The sequence below is a fragment of the Pleurodeles waltl genome, chromosome 2_2, assembly GCF_031143425.1.
Source record: "Pleurodeles waltl isolate 20211129_DDA chromosome 2_2, aPleWal1.hap1.20221129, whole genome shotgun sequence".
NCBI lineage: Eukaryota > Metazoa > Chordata > Amphibia > Caudata > Salamandridae > Pleurodeles > Pleurodeles waltl.
The window spans coordinates 1,178,838,530-1,178,858,325 of record NC_090439.1 but is presented as its reverse complement, the minus strand read 5'-3'; the positions used below and the strand labels follow the sequence as shown (position 1 = coordinate 1,178,858,325).

General features: G+C 46.4%; 1 protein-coding gene across 2 annotated transcripts in view; it reads right to left on the bottom strand.

Annotated features, from left to right (window-relative positions):
* The window catches only part of LOC138283049 (killer cell lectin-like receptor subfamily G member 2), a 121,040-nt gene that overhangs the window by 6,144 nt on the left and 95,100 nt on the right, over positions 1-19,796 (bottom strand). For both annotated transcript variants that reach the window (XR_011201040.1, XM_069221189.1), the window contains exons 3-4: positions 15,166-15,356; positions 13,276-13,379 (exon numbers count right to left, since the gene is read on the bottom strand). Coding sequence is in view for 1 of the 2 variants with exons in the window: in XM_069221189.1 (XP_069077290.1) it covers positions 13,276-13,379; positions 15,166-15,356 (295 nt within the window). In the remaining variant the exon portion in view is untranslated. The remainder of the gene's footprint in view (positions 1-13,275; positions 13,380-15,165; positions 15,357-19,796) is intronic.

Below are 19,796 nucleotides of genomic sequence, written 5' to 3'. Positions count from 1 at the left end.
GAGACCGCGAGGGAGCCCTCACGGGCTCCTCCCCCACGGTCCCTGTTTTTTTTTTTTTTTTAATTAAAATGCTCTTAGGGGGCTACCTGCCACTGCAGGGAAGACTTAGGGCTTCACGATCAGTGCCAGTGCTTTGACAGCAGCTCTGTGCTTGCTGAATCATATCATCTGTGTCCCCTGCACACGTGACAGGAATTAAACTTCGGATTTTAACAGTGTGACATGCTTTAAAGGTCTCGCTGTCAAAACCCAGAGTGTTTGCTGGCTGTGGCTTGGTTGCCACAGCAATCAGCTATGTCCCCAGGGTGAGCACACCTGGGACATAACAGGAGCCTTGCGGGTGGTGTTCCGGGGGGGGGGGTTGGTGATCCCCAGGGCAGCGGGGGAGGCACAGAGCCCCACACATTAATTATGAGATCGCCCCAATCCAAATACAGTGTTGCCCCAGGGGGGAGGTGGTCTCCAGGACGGGGGGGGGGCATAGAAGTGCCATAGGAGTTGGGTAAGAGTACCATATTGGCCAAAATGCCACCAACAAGAACTGGCACTGCCCCTCTTCCATTGGCCAATTCTGGACAGCGCATAATACCAATAGTATGCAATTTTTAGCAACATTTGCTTGAAAGTGGTACTGCGAGCAGAGGCTCGGTGTAAAATGTCTTGCCATTTGTTTGTAGTGAAAGTGTGTTCAAATTCCTTTGTGGCAAGTCCCAGTAATGTATTGAAATCGGAGGGGGCCTCCCTGCAAACTACAGTAAGGAGCTTTTAGGTTAGGGTACTGTGCTGAGGGGGACCGCTCGAGCCTGGGGCCCCCGTACTGCTGGAGCTGCAGAGGCCAATGTTATGCCACTGGCAAGACCTCTTTGATGCTCCTGAAGTATGTGGCCCATAGATAGCTGTGGTGGTTAAATGGTTGGTACAGATGACTTTGAAGGGTCAACATCATTTGGATAGTTGCGGTTGTGTGGCTTGTGATTCTAAGCTCTGGGGACAATCTCTTCAGTTCTCTCGTTAGGGAGTCAAGTTTAGACAAGATTTAAGAAGGGAAACGTGCAGGTCTAGGGAATCCAGAGATGTGGATGCTCGATCCTTATACGAAGGGCCAGAAGTTATTGATTGGTGAATGTAACTTTCATGATGAGAGATGGGGAAAGAAGGGTGGTTCTGGGCGGAACATGTGTGGTACATGGTATGGTGGTCACCCATGGGTGGCAGCACAAGTGGTGGGAGTGAAGAGGGTTCATATTATTGTGTTGTGTTCTGTTGTCGTCTGTAATTACAACAAAGCAATGTCAACAAATGCTTCTACTTTTCCACATTTTTGAAGTTTCATTCTAAAGTCCCCTCTTCTAACTCAGGCCATCTTAGCTGTAGGTCGGTGTTTTTTTAAGTGAGATCATACTGTATTTGAGCTTCAATTCATGTGCCTACTCCTGGGATAAGCCTTGACTGCTTACTGTGGCAACTTATGAAACACAAGTTTGGAAAATGATCAACTGTGGTATCGAAATGGAATGAAATACTCATAAATTTTGAAACACCAATGGTAAATATCAGTATTACTGTGAATAAGGCCATGCATCCACATAATGTTTTATCCATGCGACTAGAAGACTTGACATCAGATCTCAGCTTTATCATTACACCTAGGCACACTGGAAATACTTTATTTTAAAGGTGGACAAGGCCCACAGAACTGCGATATTTCCCTAGGAAGGGCAGTCCCTCGGCTTTGCCATCAGAATCACTGCCACCCAAGTTGTGGTCTAGTGGACTAGTTTTTAACCTGAAAGTAGGTGACACAATTTTTAATCCGGGCATCCCATTTGGCCACTTTTGGACTTATTGCCCTGTTTGCATTTTTGCAAGACTGGGAGTATTTAGAAGCAACATAAAACTTCCTAGTAAGTGTGTGATTTAAAAAATATATGCTTGCGATTACTTGGGGGAGTGGAGAAGTACCCACTCTCATGGCTTATTCACTTGAATGCAATACGGTGACAAATGCAGCAATTAGCAGTGTACTACAGTCTCTGGTCTGCTAGTTTAACAAACTGTTTGATCCTGGGCAGATCATACTCTTGTGCTCGGTCCACTCACCTGACTGAATATGTGAGCACTTTGAAACATGCTTAGTGTAATGAATAAACACTACGGGCATGGCATGCTCATATAGATATCTGAACCAGACTCCATCTTAAAGTGTGCTTAGTGTCACCTTGACTTTAGTTATTACCCTTCGTCAGCTTTAAAGAAGATATTTACATGTTTTCCTGTTAGTTTATCAGCAGCATCGAGTCAGGACTCTGGCCAAGATGCCCTAGAGTATCTATGTCCCAGGGTCATCTGGTACATATATACGAGATGTAACGTTGATATGTGCACAGAGATGCCACATATAAGTACTGGTTCTGTCTGGATTATTCCATTACATTTCCGTACTGCTTGACATCCACAATCATCATCAGTGCAAATGGTCCGCGAGGGAGACACTTCCCCCTTGGGGACCATTTGTGTCTGATATTGTTTATACCCCGGTCCCTAGGTTATGTGGTATTTCCCCGTATTTTAAATGACATCCACAAGCAGTTTGACCAGTTAGATTTTAATGTGGTTATTGTTTTATATGAAGTCTGAGATTCAACCATTCAGATTGGAGAGGTCTTAGTCCTCGAGCTTTCAAGAGAAGACTCAGATTTCAGATCACTGGCTGGTTCCTACTAGGCCTACGTTGGACGTGTGGAGCTGTATTGGAGTTCGGCCGAACTCCAGTAACAGAAGGCTCCATCCTCCTTGCTCTGCTCGCTCAAGGTCTGACAACACAGAGGCCCTCTGTGTGACAGGTACGCAGAGCTGCAATTGTAACACTTCTGGAAAAGACAATTTTAACCTATCTTTCAAGCTCTCAAAGTAGTGAGTGATAAGAGTGGGTGTAGGAAATAAGGAACGGAGGGCCTAATTTAGAGTTTGGCAGATGGAATTCTCCATCACAATTGGGGCGGTTATGCCGTCTGCCTAAGTACAAGTGCATTATATTTAATGGCACTTCTAGTGCAGCGGGGTATATCCGTTACATTTGTGAAAGAGTATCCCATCCACCAAACTCTAAATCAGACCCTGGGTGCTGAGTACCACAATATAAACATTTGTTGTGTTCACCCTTATAACAGTGACCTGCTTCATATGTTCCGTGGCCATAGCTTATGCACCAATTCATAGAATACTGCAATAAGTGTTTTTAAAAATACATTGTGTTATTATTAGTACAGATGCTTGAGTGTGGCATTCTAAGCATGAAAGGTGTGCTTGCTGAATACCACTGCGTCCCTGGGAGATGGACTGTTTCATTTACCAGCGTGAACTTCTCCCCTCATGAAACAGGGCAGAGTGCAGGTCTGCAGTAAACCGGATCCACCTTTCTCATACATAGCGCATTCCTTGTGTTAGGGGGTCTAAACCTGTAGACGTAGGGAACAGCCCTAAGACATGTAACAATGCATGCAGGGCGGGTCCCCAGCAGGGTTGTCATTTACATATTCAGGGATATTTATCAGCAGGTGGGCTAGGTTTCCAGCTCTAAAGCTAAACTTCCCCCTGAACCTGCATGGTGCAGGACCCCACCTGTGCCGCAGCTCCTCTCTCAAGCCACCTATAACTACCTCCTCTACAGCTCACACAGGGCTCAAAGAGTGAGAGCTGCTTGACATTTGATAGTTCAACTGTAGGAAAGTACCATATTGCCTGGCATGTTACCCCCATATTTCACTGTATATATGTTGTTTTAGTTGTATGTGTCACTGGGACCCTGCTAGCCAGGACCCCAGTGCTCATAAGTGTGCCCAAAATGTTTTGCTTTTCTTCTCACACTTTCTGCTAAGTGCTGAAAAGTACTCCTAAACTTTCTAAAAATTTCAAAAAGTTTGAAAAGGTTTTTTCCTGTTCTTTAAAAAGTCCTGAAACTTTTTCTCTCTTCTCACTGTCCCTAAACCTTCTTCTATCATGTCTGATGTAGGAACTTCTCTTAAAATGGTCAATACAACATATGACAATCCTAAGGAGTCTCTGCATTGATAGAGGTTTAGTGGTAGGAAAGAACCCTTCTAGAGAATTTCTGTTTAACATGCTCATTGAGAATGATAAGGCCCAGGGTGGCCCTTCATCTGAGAAGTTGGTAGATAGCTCACACTCTGACTCAGGGGAGTCCCTTGAGGGAGGTGTACAGGGTTCTCTTCCTAATCTGCCCCTTAGCAGACCACATAGCAATACTGGTAGTAATAGAAGCTCTCATCATAGTAGGGATGTTTTTGTTCCTGAAGGCCAGATTGTTAGAGTGCAAGCTGTTAGGGACAGGACTCCCTCTGTTAATTCCAATATATCTTCTGTGTCCAAGCATTCCCAACCCACCCGCCCTGAAGACAAAATGTTAGAAAGGGAACTCAACAAGTTGAGAGTGGAAGAGACCAGACTGAAGCTTAAACAGCAACAGCTGGCTCTAGACAGGGAATCCCAAGACCTGGAGAAGGAGAAACAGGTGTTGGGGTTTGGACCCCATGGTGGCAGCAGCAGTATTCCTGATAGCAAGCCTGTGAGAGAGCATGATTCCAGGAATCTTCACAAGATAGTTCCCCCTTACAAGGAGGTGGGTGACATTAACAAGTGGTTTGCTGCACTTGAGAGCCTGTATGGTACAGGGGGTCCCTCAAAGGCAGTGGGCTGCTATCCTATGGCTATCTTTCAATGGAAAGGGTAGGGATAGGCTTCTTACTGTGAGAGAAAGTGATGCCAATAATTTTGCAGTTTTGAAGGATGCACTCTTGGGTGGATTTGGCTTAACCACTGAACAATACAGGATTAAGTTCAGAGACACCAGAAAAGAGTCCTCACAAGACTGGAAAGACTTTGTTGACTGTTCAGTGAAGGCCTTGGAGGGGTGGTTACACGGCAGTAAAGTTTCTGATTATGAAAGCCTGTACAATCTAATTCTGAGAGAGCATATTCTGAATAACTGTGTGTCTGAATTGTTACACCAATATCTAGTGGACTCAGATCTGACCTCTCCCCAAGAATTGGGAAAGAAGGCAGACAAATGGGTCAGAACAAGAGTGAACAGAAAGGTTTATACAGGGGGTGACAAGGATGGCAAGAAGAAGGATGGTAAGTCTTCTGACAAGGGTGGGGACAAATCTAAAAATGAGTCTTCATCAGGCCCACAAAAACACTCTGGTGGGGATGGTGGGTCCAAATCCTCATCTAATCAAGTAAAAAAACCTTGGTGTTATTTATGTAAAGTAAAAGGCCATTGGACAACTGATGCCAGTTGTCCAAAGAAAAACACCAAACCTCCCACTACCACAACCCCTACTGCAACTTCTAGTGACCCTAGTAATAGCAGTGGTGGTGGGAGCAAACCTACTAATAGCCAATCCAAGGGAGTAGCTGGGCTCACTTTTGGTAATTTAGTTGGGGTTGGTCTTGTTAGGGAGACCACAGAGGCTGTGCTAGTCTTTGAAGGGGCCATTGACTTGGCCACCTTGGTTGCTTGTCCCCTTAATATGGATAAGTACAAGCAACTTCCCCTAATCAATGGTGTTGAGGTTCAGGCCTACAGGGACACAGGTGCCAGTGTTACCATGGTAATAGAGAAACTGGTACACCCTGAACAATACCTACTTAGTCACCAGTAGCAAGTGACAGACGCTCATAACAACACTCTTAGCCACCCCATGGCTGTTGTGAATCTCAACTGGGGGGGGTTTACTGGTCCAAAGAAAGTTGTGGTTGCTTCAGATTTACCTGTAGACTGCCTACTAGGAAATGATTTAGAGACATCAGCTTGGGCAGAAGTGGATTTGGAGGCTCATGAAGCAATGCTGGGCATTCCTGGGCATATTTTTGCTTTGACAAGGGCTCAGGCCAAAAAGTAAAAAGGACAGGGTGACTTGGATCCTGGAACAATGGAGCAAGTGCTCCCTAAAGCTAGGGGTAGCAAGGGTAAATCCCTACCCACTATCCTACCCTCTACAGATGATTCAACCTTCACCGTAGGAGCTGGCAGCAGACACTGCTGAGCTTTTGGGTGGAGGGGGGCCTGCCAGGGAGGAGCTGAGTGTGGCACAGCAATCCTGTCCCACATTAGAGGGTCTCAGGCAGCAAGCTGTCAAACAGCAAAATGGGGATGTCAGTGACTCACATAGAGTTTACTGGGAGGACAACCTCTTGTACACATAGGCAAGAGACCCAAAACCTGGAGCAGCCAGGAGATTGGTCATTCCCCTGCAGTATAGAGAGTTCCTCCTAACTCTGGCACATGACATTCCCTTGGCTGGGCATTTGGGCCAGATCAAAACATGGGAAAGGCTTGTCCCCCTGTTTCACTGGCCTAGGATGTCAGAAGACACAAAGGATTTTTGTAAGTCTTGTGTGACATGCCAAGCCAGTGGCAAGACTGGTGGCACTCCAAAGGCTCCCCTTATTCCACTACCTGTGGTTGGGGTTCCCTTTGAAAGGGTAGGGGATGACATAGTTGGCCCCCTTGACCCTCCTACTGCTTCAGGCAATAGGTTTATCTTGGTAGTAGTGGACCATGCCACAAGATATCCTGGAGCTATTCCTCTAAGGACCACTACAGCACCTGCAGTGGCAAAAGCCCTCCTGGGAATCTTTTCCAGGGTGGGTTTTCCAAAAGAGGTTGTATCAGACAGGGGTAGCAACTTTATGTCTGCATACTTGAAGGCTATGTGGAAGGAATGTTCTGTAACATACAAATTCACCACACCTTATCATCCACAAACAAATGGACTGGTAGAGAGGTTTGATAAAACTCTCAAAGGAATCATAATGGGACTCCCTGAAAAACTCAGGAGGAGATGGGATGTCCTGTTACCTTGCCTCCTTTTTGCTTACAGGGAGGTACCCCAGAAAGGAGTGGGCTTCAGCCCCTTTGAACTCCTATTTGGGCATCCTGTAAGAGGTCCTCTAAAACTTGTGAAGGAGGGTTGGGAACAACCTTTAAAAGCTCCTAAGCAAGATATAGTGGACTATGTACTTGGCCTAAGATCCAGAATGGCGGAGTACATGAAAAAGGGCAGTAAAAACCTTCAGGCCAGCCAAGAGCTCCAAAAGCAATGGCATGACCAGAAGGCTGTTCTGATTCAGCACCAACCAGGACAGAAGGTGTGGGTATTGGAGCCTGTGGCCCCAAGAGCACTCCAAGACAAATGGAGTGGACCCCATCTCATTGTTGAAAAGAAGGGCGAGGTCACCTACTTGGTTGACCTAGGCACTGCCAGGAGTCCCCTTAGGGTGATTCATGTCAACCGCCTAAAACCCTACTATGACAGGGCTGATCTTACCCTGCTCATGGCAACAGATGAGGGACAGGAAGAAGAGAGTGACCCTCTCCCTGATCTCTTTTCCTCCACAGAAGAGGATGCTCTAGTGGAAGGAGTAGTTTTGGCAGATTGTCTTACTGCAGAGTAAAACGACAACTGCATAAATCTTCTAGGTCAGTTTTCTGAACTCTTTTCAACTGTGCCAGGCACCACATCTTGGTGTGAACACACAATTGATACTGGAGACAGCATGCCTGTCAAGAGTAAAATCTATAGGCAGCCTGACCATGTCAGGGACTGCATAAAGCAAGAAGTTCAGAAAATGCTTGACTTAGGAGTGGTTGAACATTCTGAAAGCCCACGGGCCTCTCCTGTGGTGCTTGTACCAAAGCCTCACTCAAAAGATGGAAAAAGGGAGATGGGGTTTTGTGTAGATTACAGAGGTCTCAACTAGGTAACAAAAACTGATGCTCACCCTATACCCAGGGCAGATGAGCTCATAGATACACTGGCATCTGCCAAGTATCTAAGCCCCTTTGATTTGACTGCAGGGTATTGGCAGATCAAGTTATCAGAGGATGCTAAAGCAAAAACTGCATTTTCGACTATTGGAGGGAACTACCAATTCACAGTAATGCCCTTTGGTTTGAAAAATGCACCTGCCACTTTTCAGAGGTTGGTGAATACGGTCCTGCAAGGGTTGGAGGCTTTTAGTGCAGCATATCTAGACGATATAGTTGCCTTTAGCTCTACCTGGGATGATCACCTGGTCCACCTGTGGAAAGTTTTGGAGGCCCTGCAAAAGGTAGTGTAGGAAAGTACCATCTTGCCTGGCATGTTACCCCCATTTTTCACTGTATATATGTTGTTTTAGTTGTATGTGTCACTGGGACCCTGCAACACAGGGCCCCAGTGCTCATACGTGTGCCTGACTGTGTTACCTGTGTAGTGACTAACTGTCTCACTGAGGCTCTGCTAACCAGAACCTCAGTGGTTATGCTCTCTCATTACTTTCAAATGGTCACTAACAGGCTAGTGACCAATTTTACCAATTCACATTGGCTTACTGGAACACCCTTATAATTCCCTAGTATATGGTACTGAGGTACCCAGGGTATTGGGGTTCCAGGAGATCCCTATGGGCTGCAGCATTTCTTTTGCCACCCATAGGGAGCTCTGACAATTCTTACACAGGCCTGCCACTGCAGCCTGAGTGAAATAATGCCCACATTATTTCACAGCCATTTTCACTGCACTTAAGTAACTTATAAGTCACCTATATGTCTATCCTTTACCTGGTAAAGGTTAGGTGCAAAGTTACTTAGTGTGTGGGCACCCTGGCACTAGCCAAGGTGCCCCCACATTGTTCAGGGCAAATTCCCCGACTTTGTGAGTGCGGGGACACCATTACATGCGTGCACTATACATAGGTCACTACCTATGTATAGCATCACGTTGGTAACTCCGAACATGGCCATGTAACAATATCATTCTGGCATTGGGGAGACAATTCCATGATCCCAAGTCTCTAGCACAGAACCCGGGTAGTGCCAAACTGCCTTTCCGGGGTCTCCACTGCAGCTGGTGCTGCTGCCAACCCCTCAGACAGGTTTCTGCCCTCCTGGGGTCCAGGCAGCCCTGGCCCAGGAAGGCAGAACAAAGGATTTCCTCTGAGAGAGGGTGTGACACCCTCTCCCTTTGGAAATAGGTGTGATGGTAGGGGAGGAGTAGCCTCCCCCAGCCTATGGAAATGCTTTGATGGGCACAGATGCTGCCCATCTCTGCATAAGCCAGTCTACACCGATTTAGGGATCCCCCAGCCTCCTCTGGCGCGAAACTGGACAAAGGAAAGGGGAGTGACCACTCCCCTGACCTGCACCTCCCAGGGGAGGTGCCCAGAGCTCCCCCAGTGTGCCCCAGACCTCGGCTATCTTGGAAACAGAGGTGTTGCTGGCACACTGGACTGCTCTGAGTAGCCAGTGCCATCAGGTGATGTCAGAGACTCCTTCTGATAGGCTCTTACCTTTCTTATTAGCCCATCCTCCTTCCTAGGTAGCCAAACCTCCTTTTCTGGCTATTTAGGGTCTCTGCTTTGGGGAATTCTTCAGATACCGAATCCAAGAGCTCACCAGAGTTCCTCTGCATTTCCCTCTTCACCTTCTGCCAAAGGATCAACCGCTGACTGCTCAGGATGCCTGCAAAACTGCAACAAAGTAGCAAAGACGACTACTGCAACCTTGTATCGCTTCATCCTGCTGGCTTTCTCACATGTTTCCAGGTGGTGCATGCTCTGGGGGTAGCCTGCCTCCTTCTTGCACCGGGAGCTCTGAAGAAATCTCCTGTGGTTCAACGGAATCTTCCCCATGCAACCGCAGGCAACAAAAGACTGCATCACCGGTCCTCTGGGTCCCCTCTCAGCATGACGAGCGTGGTCCCTGGAACTCAGCAACTCTGTCCAAGTGACTCCCACAGTCCAGTGACTCTTCACTCCAAGTTTGGTGGAGGAAAGTCCTTGCCTCCCCACGCTAGACTGCATTGCTGGGTACCGTGTGATTTGCAGCTTCTCCGGCTCCTGTGTGATCTTCCAGGATTTCCTTTATGCACAGCCAAGCCTGGGTCCCCGACACTCTAACCTGCAGTGCACAACCTTCTGAGTTGTCCTCCGGCGTCGTGGGACTCCCTTTCCTGACTTCGGGTGGATTCCGGTTCACTCCTCTTCTAAGTGCCTGATCCAGTACTTCTGCGGGTGCTGCCTGCTTCTGTGAGGGCTCCAGGACTTGCTGGGCACCCCCGCTGTCTCCTCATCCAAGTGGCCACATCCTGGTCCCTCCTGGGCCACAGCAGCATCTAAAAACCCTTGCAGCTAGCAAAGCTTGTTTGCGGTCTTTCTGCATGGGAACCCCCCTGCAAGCTTCTTCACGGCGTGGGACATCCATCCTCTAAAGGGGAAGTTCCTAGTCCTCTCCGTTCTCGTTCTTGCAAAACACCAAGCTTCTTCCATCCAGTGGCAGCTTCCTTGCACCCTCTGCTGGCATTTCCTGGGCTCCTGCCCACTCTCGACACTGTTGCGACTCTTGGACTTGGTCCCCTTATCTTACAGGTACTCAGGTCCGGAAATCCACTGTTGTTGCTTTGCTGGTGTTGGTTCTCCTTGCAGAATCCCCCTATCACGACTTCTGTGCTCTCTGGGGGTTGTAGGTGCACTTTACACCTACCTTACAGGGTCTTGGAGTGGGCTATTTTTCTAACCCTCACTGTTTTCTTACAGTCCAAGCTCACATAGGTTTGGGGTCTATTCGTAGTTCGCATTCCACTTTTGGAGTATATGGTTTGTGTTGCCCCTATACCTATGTGCTCCTTTTGCAATCTATTGTAACTTTATGCTGCTTGCATTACTTCCTTTTGCTATTACTGCATATTTTTGGTATTGTGTACATATATATTGTGTATATTTGGCATCCTCATCCTAAGGGTACTCACTGAGATACTTTTGGCATATTGTCATAAAAATAAAGTACCTTTATTTTTAGTATATCTGTGTATTGTGTTTTCTTATGATATTGTGCATATGACACCAGTGGTATAGTATGAGCTTTGCATGTCTCCTAGTTCAGCCTAAGCTGCTCTGCTATAGCTACCTTCTATCAGCCTAAGCTGCTAGAAACACCTCTTCTACACTAATAAGGGATGACTGGACCTGGTGCAGAGTGTAAGTACACCTTGGTACCCACTACAAGCCAGGCCAGCCTCCTACATCAACGTGATGGGGAACCAAAATGTGGGATGATTGACATCTTAGAGCTCCTCTGTGTGGGCAGGGCGATGTGAGCCATGTGACTGGCCACCCTGCATGGAACCCTGACTTACCCAAGGCCAGTCAGCACACCCAGAAGGACAACATATCAGGACAGTGAAGGACCTTGTTAGAAGTGACCACAGGCTGCAGCACTTAAAAGGACTGGCACTGCAGAGACTGGGCTCTCCCAGAGCCCTGTGAGGAGCAATCGCTGCCTGCTGCTCTGCCCAACAGGTACCCACTTGCTGTGGCCAAGCCTTGCCACCAGTGCCCTGTACCCTTCAGCCCAATCACGGGCCAAGACTACACCACAGGGGAAGCATGTAAGCTGCCACTCCAGAGAGTCACATCATAATAAGGGCCCCAGTGCCCACACTGTGAGGTGCCTGTCAGAGCTATCAGGCCTACAGGTGTTTGAGACCCAGGGGACAGAATGCCTTAAGCATGGTCCGACAGCATTAAAGTGTCAGTGTGAGGCATGAACCAGCCCACAGTAAACAAACCTGGCTGACTAACCAAACAACTTATGTCAGTTCACACAACACTGTGCCCCCTCCACCAGTGCCAGCATGTCAGACATACCAGCCAGAGGGGCAGAGGTGCCAAGCCTGACCATACCACACATCGTGAACCTGCAGATCAGATCCAGTCTTGGCAGACCACAAGAGCGTCATAGCTCACTAACAGCAAGACACTATTCATCCAGCAGGTATGAACTGCATTTATAGAGGAGAGGACTTGTTATTACACTGACAATGCACTACACAACTTGTAATCGGTGCATTTTTGTTTCCTAAGCACACTTTTATTCATTATACAATGTAATGAAAAATAGTGCACTGCACAGATAAAACAATGCTCTTTAAACATAAAAGTAAGTTTTGTCCAGGCCACCGACACAAAAACAAACTGCACAGTCTTCTCTGGGGTGTATTGTATTAGTATTTATATATGATGCTTTCCCTTGTGAGCCATAAAGTGATTTACAGGTGGTTAAGTGCTTCATATCCCTTGTAGAAGAACTTTACTTCCATTCTACAAAGTAGGTATTTTGTTGGGTCACATACAGCACTTCAGGAGAGCACATCCTCTGAAACAGTCCACTATACTTTAACTTAGTTTTTTTGGCACAGAAAGCTTCCAGGAGCTATCCATTTGTTTTGTGTTCTCTTTCCATGGTGACATGCATTGGTGATGATGACCACTGGGTTATGGGAAAGAGGCGGCTGCTAATGTGAGGACCCTTTGTCTGGGTAATTCTCGGTCCATGGACTGACAACCTGTCATTGAGGTACTAGGGAGACCTCTCACCTGGCTCCTTCCTTTCCATGTCAGAAGAGCAAGATTTTTACTGATCATCTAGTGAGAAGAGGTCTGTGGTGGTACATTGTTTCGGTGTGACGTACATCAAGTGTGCATCCCCTCACTGGGTACTTGTCACCACCATTAATTATGATCTAAAGCTCCTCTAGGCAGGAGCGGGAGATACTTCTAGTGGCCTTGATCGACCAACGCAGTAAAGATAGAAATGTGTAAGAGGTAGGAAACTCTTTGGGTGCTTATTTTTTAGGTTGATGAGTGTGTGTGCGCTTGGCTTGAGGGCTGTAGGATATTTTACAAACATACCTTTTAGGTATAATGCCTGGGACATTTTTCGACTTCCTTTTAATTTGTTCCTGATATTTGTGCTGCAAAATATCCAATTTAGACACTTTTATTAAAATTGTAGTAAATGTGTGTTGTAAAAAAAAAAAAAGAACCATTTGAATCCATATTTTCCAAAATGTTTTTGGGGTGGAGAATCTCTCCCCCTACCCCAACACCCACCTCTTTCAGTCTTTCAGTTCAGGCTCGCTTGTTTATTCTATGCAGGTCTAGAACTTCTATTGAGCACTTTAAAATCCACCAGCCCTCACTGACACCTGTCAGCCGAAACGTGTGCTGGAGAATGTCTTAAAACAACACTAGCAGGGCTCACTTTGTGTGACACGGGCCAGTGTGTCTTTCCATGGTCGGTGCTCACTGCTTCCAAAGGGAGCCGGCTGAGTCTATCCTGGTATTCATTACACACTCCTATCTCTAAATCATGGATTTCAGCCATCCTGGGTACAAACACATGGTCTCTATAAAAAGGTGACAGACTCTTACAAGCTGCTGCTGCAGGGGGTCCCGTTCGCCCAGTGGATTCCATCCTCTCTCTTCCGTAGACCGACCCACACGTGGTGCTCACCGGAAAAGTCCATCAAGAAAGTCTGCACGAAGGAAAAATAATTCAGCCATGTATTTTTTATAGATTTCAACATGTTTAGATGGATATAACTAAACAATCAATATTTATATCAACCATATCTCCTCGCTCATATAGTGGGAACGGCTTCAAACATGTATGATTAAACATATTTTAAAACGATACTTGATTCCTAGTTTTGTCCTCAGTAGGCTGGGCATAATTTAGTTTATCATCTAGTTATTTTTGTGCCACAAGTTGTTTCAAATGTGAGAACTACTGGCTTTACTCATGCGTGGTTAAACTACTTGATGACAAACATCCAGGAAGTCGCAGCGTCTGTAAACTACTGCGGCTTTGCAGCAGCAGGGGGCGCTGTGCAGGAAGAGAGGATGCGAATGTGCAATGGAGAAACCCACAAGGGAATGGTTGTGAATAGTGGGGGAAGTCATCTGGTGTTGTAGTCATCGATCATACACATTCTGTCAGGGATAAGTGAGGCCTCTGTGATAAGACACCTCAAAATGTGTCACGTTAGGTAGATATTTCTTTGTTTAAAATAGCTTACATTTATTTAAGGAAGGGTCATACCACCTACAAACAAAAGATTAACTCATTAAAACTATACAACAGTGGTTCCCAACCTTTTGACTTCTGTGGAACCCACTTTATTACTGGAAACCAAGGACCCCCACCATTGAATCATTATTGGAATCTGGGGACCCCCACTGAGACATTACTGAAAGCTGAGGACCTAATTTGTTAATATTATTTAATTTCTGAAGCAGTCGCGGACCCCCTGAGGAGGCTTCATGGACCGCCAGGGATCCCTGGACCACAGGTTGGAAACAGTGCTATACAACATTAGCATGTACTCTTAAAATCACATTTAACAGTGGAATTATTCTAAAACAATGCTGATAGAACTTTCCATCAGTTAGACACATTTGGTTCTCTTGCCCTGCACTTCTGTTTAATTAGGAGCATGGCTATGACATGGTGGCAATGATGGAGTGGGGATGGGTTGTAGCGTGTTACATGTGTAGTGTGTTTGCAACCATGTTCTGTGCTTGTGGACAGCTGCAAAGACATCACTTTCTCATCATATTCTGGTTTTAGTTATCATATACTTGCAGGGAAGATAATCCTTGGGACTTCCAGCCTCCCAAGCATGCAGGGATCCTCAGGGATTTCCCCACCCCTCTGCAAACACGTGGCGAGCCAGTAGAGATTTCCAAACTCCCTCCCCCCACAGGCACCTGTGAACTCTGAAGTCCTACAATCATTCTTTGACAAGTGAAGTAAACAATCAGGTAGTTATTTCCACCAACCAATTCTAACATCATGTGGGTCTGTAAGTGGTGGCCGGGTGAAGGGTTGTGGTACTTTGTGGAGGAAGGAGGTATGTTAATAACACAGACTCACAGAAGGAGGTAAAGCAAGTGTATTCAATCTGAGGATATCAAGGCTCCGACCCCTTCAGCATCTCCATCCTCCTGGCAACCACCCCCCTCCTTTTTCCCACACAAAAGTGATACAGCATGCAAAAAAACTAATTGTACAATGGGTGTTTCTTCATTCCATAAACCTGCTTAAAACCCTGACTAGGAGGTCACTAGCAGGAGGAACTCCCACTTGTTCATAATAAAGAAGCATTTTACCCAATTGACGGTAGAGTGGGAGAATGGGTGAGCAAGGTGAGAGTGGTTGGGGCAACAGATTGTTACTGCCTACAGGGCCACAAATCCTACACGGTTCTGAATGCAGGTGAGTGGTCTTAAATGTATTGTTCACTTGTTTCATGTCCTTACCAGTTCCTCCTGGGTGTCGAAGAGCGCGAGGGACCCGTTGTGTGAGGAGCAGAACCTCTGGCTCTCGTCCCAGTCCCCTTCCTTTCGATACATCACTGAGAAGTGATAACACTTGTTTCCACTGTAGAGCCAGTCCATGGGGCAGGTTCTCAAGCGAGGAGGAACGGGGGCGTCCTGTGATGAATAGTGTCCTAAAAGCAGAAAATGTGAAATAACAAGCAGCAGTAAGACACACACCCATCTAACGAAATGATGGACAAGTAATGACAGTGCAAATCAATGCCTGCAGTGTGTAAACTATTAGTATAAACAGATAAATGTGTTCTAGTTACTCACTCTTGTGATGTCACAGCACTGCTGAGCTCTACAGCACCCACTCTCCCTGCCTCCTCCTGCCTCCCAGGGCAGGATACAGCAGATGATAGAGGAATGGTAGTCAGTCTATACCCACAGTCCCTGCCTCCTGCATCCAAGGGGTTTCCACAACCCGGAGGAGAGCCATGAATTGACCCAGGGGAAGCTGAGGATTCCTGGATCAAGCGATGATGAGGCATAAGATCTCTGCAATGATCGAAAAGCTTGTGCGGTGATAGAGCTGATTCCAAGAACTGTGTCTGCAGGATGTTGATGATGGACAGGGATGGTATGGTGGGATACCATATATGTTTAAATGTGTGGTGAGAGAAGGAGAAGGGACCAGCTGAGAAACACCAGAGGGGAGAGAACATCTGGTTTCCAGGAAAGGGCTGGGAAAGGGGGTGAAAATTCCCGCTGAAGGTGGATCAGGATGGATAGACATCAGAGACTGCATTATCAAAGTGCTCAAGCCGCGCAACAAGTGCACGAGCTTGCTTTTTGACTCACTGTGGCACTTTGGTATTCAGACTTGTGTGATTCTTTCTATAATACAGATTGCACCTGTGCACATGTGGAACTGATTCAAACCTAAATGGACAGTTTCTCACTTGCGTTGAGGAATGACTCCATGAATGTGAGGGAATGTTCACCTCTGTGTCTGTGCTGTGTCTAAGACACAGGTGCAAAGGCAAGCAGTAGTAATGCTTTTCTTTGTTTTCTTATGTTTAAATTGTTTATACATTTATCTGTTTATGTCATTTATGTCATTGTTTTGTTTACCTTTACATGTCTGATGAGAAAGAGATATATTAAATGAGGTGAGTGATTAGAGTTTTGTGTTAGGAGAGAGATATAGCATTGAGAGATAAACTGAGCTATAGCAACAAATGCTAATATGATGGAACACTAGAGACGTGCCAAGGGGGTTCGAGTCTCCACCTTGTGGGTATTCCTAGGTCTGAATTGAACAGTGTGATATTTTTATTTATTTGCATAGTGCTGTTTTTGTTTTAGCATTAGCCAATACATTTTGATCAGAGATTTTTATTTGGAACATAAGGAGTGATGTGAGCCTACTGTTGGAAATTGTAAATATTTATGTCAGTTATGTTCGCTCTTTGTGGTCTGAAGTGGGATTACGGTCTAGATGTTGAGGGTAGTGCTGAATGGGAGGGAAGTTATGTCCATTCTAATTGGTTAATTGGCTAATTTAAACCAAGGGAAGGGGTTTCTGCTTTCCTTTCCTGTGTTTGTTGTGCAGAGACGCCAAGGGTGTGAGGCATTGAGGTTCTAGTATGAAGGATTGATTTGAGGAGGTTGGTGTGCTGTTTATGTTTGAATAGATTTGTTTTTTCATTGACAGTGATGTGTAGTCCTATCATGGATGTGATGCAATAATTGAAGTTGTTTGAGGAATATAATATCTGAGAGTCTTCTACGTGAAAAGGTACTGATAACTGCATGAGGGTACTTGCATGATTTTATTTTATGTTTTCACCAGGTGTTATTTAGGATGTTTCTTTTCTTGTGGTAGCAATGCACAGTGGGTGTCATGACTTTTGTGGTGTTTGTTACTTGCTTAAATTGTCATAGCCCACACTGGAATTTTATGTATTGAATGTTCTCTAGTATGGATTGGATGTTTTTCTTTGAGATATGTATTTATTATTTGGGTAATACAGATGTTGAACTTTGTTATGTTTCACTTCAATTGGATTGTAGCTTTTTTACATGCTTATCTAGTTCCTAATTGTGAGAAAGTAGCCTCTTTCTAACAGGGTTCACCCAGTTTGTGGCCTGTTTGTAAGTGTGTTTTGAATGTGTCACTGGGATCCTGCTAGTCAGGACCCCAGTACTTATAGTTTGTGGCCTACTTGTCAGTGTGCTTGACTGTGTCACTGGAGTCCTGCTAACCAGGACCACAGTGCCCATGCTCTGTGTTCCACATTTTTCCTTACATACTGGTAACCCAGTATTGAACTCCAAATTGGCATACTGGTCACCCCTTATAAGTCCCTAGTGTATGGTACCTAGGTACCCAGGGCATTGGGGCTCCAGGGGATCCCTATGGGCTGCAGCATTTCTTTTGCCTCCCATAGGGAGCCCATGCAAAGGCTTCTACAGGACTGCCATTACAGCCTGTGTGAAATAGTGCATGCACTATTTCACAGCCATTTTCACTGCACCAGGTCACTTATAAGTCACCTATATATCAGGTCTTCCAACCCTGAAGGCTGGGTGCAAAGTACCTGTGTGTGAGGGCACCCCTGCACTAGCAGAGGTGCCCCCACGTCGTCCAGGCCAATTTCCCCAGACTTCCAGATTGCAGGACGCCATTTTACACGTGCACTGGACATAGTTCAATACCTATGTCCAGCTTCACAATGGTAACTCCGAATATTGCCCTGTAAGGTGTCCAACAACTGGGAATTGTACACCAATACTGATTCCAGTATTGGAAGGACACAGATGGTGCCCTCCTTGTATAATCCAGTCTACACCACTTCAGGGACCCCAGTCCCTCATTTGACGTGAAACTGGAAGAAGGAAAGGGGAGCGACCACTCCCTGTCCATCCCCACCACAGGGGTGGTGCCCAGAGCTCCTCCAGAGTGTCGCTGGGTTTTGCAATCTTGGATTTCAAGGTGGTGGTGCTCTCTGGGAGCATCTTACTGGCCAGGGTCAGAAGGTGACGTTAGAGACCCCTCCTGATAGGTGCTTACCTGGTTAGGTGACCAATCCCCCTTTCAGGGCTATTTAGGGTCTCTCCTCTGGGTGTTTCTTCAGATTCAGATTGCAAGACTACAGCAGGAATCCTCTGCATCCTTTACTTCATCTTCTACCAACAGAACAACCGCTGACCGCTCCAGGAATTCTACAAAACTACAACAAAGAAGAAAAGACGACGTCTGCAACATTGTAACTTCAGCTCTGGCCAGCAACTGCAACAGTTTCCAGGTCATGTTTCCTCTGAGGACTGCCTGTCTTCAGCCTGCAGGAATCTCCCGTGGAGTGATGGAGTCACTTCCCTGCTTCAGCAGGCACCTCTCCGCAGCAACACCCGGTGGCTGGTGTCCCTGCTCCAGACAACAGGCGTGGATCCAGCAACACAGGTGGTGAACTAAAGTGACTCCGTCCGTCCCAATGTCCAGCTGTCCAACTTTGGTGGAGCTAAGAGCTTGCGTCCCCACGCAAGACAGTACCCCAATATTCCGCAGGACTTGCAGTTGCCAAGGCTTGGGTGCGCCCTTCGAAGAAGTTCTTCATGCACAGCACAGCTTATGCCCCCAGCACTCCATCCTGTGATGCACAGCTTCCTGAGTGGTCCTCTGGCGGTGTGGGAATCCTTTGCATCATGCTGAGACTCCTCTGCATGCTGCCTGGTTTTCTGAGGGCTCTCCAAGTTGCTGAGAGCCCCCTATTTCTCCCCCTTCTGGGTAGAGGCCATAGGTCCTTCCTGGTCCCGGGCAGCACCATTTTCCACTAACAGTGAGCTTAGGGTGTGCCAAGACTTGTTGGCGGAATCCAGCGATGCAAACCAGACTACATTCATCCATCCGGCCCAGGACATCTTCTGCACCAACCTGGAATCTGCATCTGTCTTCTTTGGTGCAATACTGGCTTTGTCTTCTCACCAGTGGTTCTTCTTTTGCACCTTCATCCAGATTAGAAGGGGCTCCTGTTCTCCCTGGACTCTTCAGTGCTTCCTGGACTTGGTCTCCTTCTTACACAGGTCTTCAGGTCTTCAGGTCCTGGATTCCATAGTTGGTCTCTTGTTCTTCTTTCATAATCTTCTATCATGACTTCTTGTGTGTTTTAGGAAACTTACTGTGATTTACTCTTGTTTTCCTGGGCTCTACGTTGGGGTCTAGTACTTACCTTTGGTGTTTTCATCCACTCCCAGTGCCCCTCTACACACTACACCTGCCTAGGTGTGAAACCGACTTTCGAATTCCACTATTTTAGTATATGGTTTGTGTTCCCCCTAGGCCCATTGCAACCTATTGTGATTGTCATTGTTTGCACTGTTTTCTTACTATTTACTTGCCTATTTCTGGTTACTAGTGTATATATTGTGTGTAATACCTACCTCATAAGGGAGTATAGTCTCTAATGTATTTTTGGCTTTGTGTCACTAGAATAAAGTACCTTTATTTTTGTAACACTGAGTATTGTCTTTCATGTGTGTGAGTACTGTGTGACTACAGTGTTATTGCAAGAGCTTTACATGCCTCCTAGTTCAGCCTTGGCTGCTCTACCTACAGCTACCTCTAG